We start from the raw sequence: 1,465 nt of genomic DNA, 5'->3' as shown, positions 1-1,465 counted from the left end.
ACTAGGAGCTGGTAGTGTTGCCGGTTGAGGACGTGTGCGAGGCCGTTGTGGGTTATAAGGAAGAGGCCATAGTAGTCGAGCAGCATGCGGAAGCTCCTCGAGCAGTTTGAGTGGGAGTCTGGGAACACAACAGGGTAGGGCGGACGTGGTAGCATCCTGGAGGTATGATGTCCACGCGAAGTACGTCATGAGCAACATCAAGCATCACAGACATAGGGTGCGATTGTGATGAGATGACTGAGCACAGGAGCTTCATTGCAGTGCATCACTTATGCAGCATTAGGAACTTGTGCGATTTGGACCACCGGTTGTGCACTACTTATTCAACATTACTAACTTGTGTGATTTCTAACTTATGTATCCACACTACTTGAGTTTTGGAGTTAAACTTGTGCAGCAACCAGATGAGGTGCCATGCATGAAAAATGCTCCTTTTTTCTTGCAGCACCAGCGGCTCTTTGGGGGGAGGAAGCTGCTGGAGGTTGATCTTGACTTGATCGTAGCCAAGATGGTGGAGCTGGGGAAGTGGTGTTGTGCTGCCCTGTGCCCCTGTGTCCGTTTTGGTTTAATATCGTTTGCCACTTTTTAGGTGTCCCCTGGACTATGTAATGGATTCTGCATTCTGCGGCAGGTGCTGCCTAGATTGATTCTATGTTCTTTAGCTCTACCTGGAAGCAGCTAATAGTGTCAACAAAAAGTTTGGCTGCAGCTAGGATGTAGTGGAAATCTGATTGCTTGATATCTCATGGAAGCACTGAATGGTGCCACGAACCATTTTGTTCTGGATGCCATGATCTACGCCGACCGTTTTTGTAATCGCAATGCAAACCAGGGCCTTGACTGCTTAGCAAGGCCTGCCTGCTCGACTAACGTTTGGGATACTGATCCCATAGACTTGTGACTAGATGGATAAAGTCTATTTCCCGTCCAAAAAATACTCCCTCTGTCCGAAAATACTTGTCTTGGGAATGGATGTATCTAGATGTATTTTAGTTCTAAATACATTTATTTGTATCTATTTCTTCGACAAGTATTTTCGGACAGAGGGAATAGGTCCTAACAGCAGGTAGAGCGCAAATTTAGTGATAAAAGCTACCTCCATGTTAGCTCACGAAATTGAACCTTTAAAACACAGATGAATCCATCCTTTAAAACACAGATGAATCCATCGCAAAATAATAAATAAACTTGCTGACCTCCTCTGGGAGATCCTCTGCCTTCCTGGCAGCCCTCCTTGGCAGGGCCTTGTCAGGCACCACCTCTTCCGCGCCTGCCATTATAACCTCCCCCCTTCTCACCGTCTTCTCCGATGAGATTGATATGAGCCACCCCTTCTTCATGCCCTCCATCAAGATTCCCCCTCCCCCTCCCCTTGACCGGTTACTGGACGCGTGCTTCCCCGTGCCGCTTGACCGCCTTGCCTTCGCCCTAGCCCTTGACTGCCGCCATTGCCTCACCCTTGTCC

The 1,465-nt window shown here is 48.3% G+C and overlaps 1 protein-coding gene across 1 annotated transcript in view; it reads right to left on the bottom strand.

The window, feature by feature from the left end:
- Nucleotides 1-638: 638 nt before the first annotated feature.
- Nucleotides 639-1,465, bottom strand: part of LOC119367028 (disease resistance protein RGA5-like) — an 8,217-nt gene continuing 7,390 nt past the window's right edge. The window contains exon 2 of the mRNA XM_037632663.1: nucleotides 639-668. Coding sequence (XP_037488560.1) covers nucleotides 639-668 — 30 coding nt within the window. The remainder of the gene's footprint in view (nucleotides 669-1,465) is intronic.

This window comes from Triticum dicoccoides, chromosome 2B (assembly GCF_002162155.2).
Source record: "Triticum dicoccoides isolate Atlit2015 ecotype Zavitan chromosome 2B, WEW_v2.0, whole genome shotgun sequence".
Classification (NCBI taxonomy): Eukaryota; Viridiplantae; Streptophyta; class Magnoliopsida; order Poales; family Poaceae; genus Triticum; species Triticum dicoccoides.
This window is presented reverse-complemented; position numbering and strand designations above follow the sequence as displayed.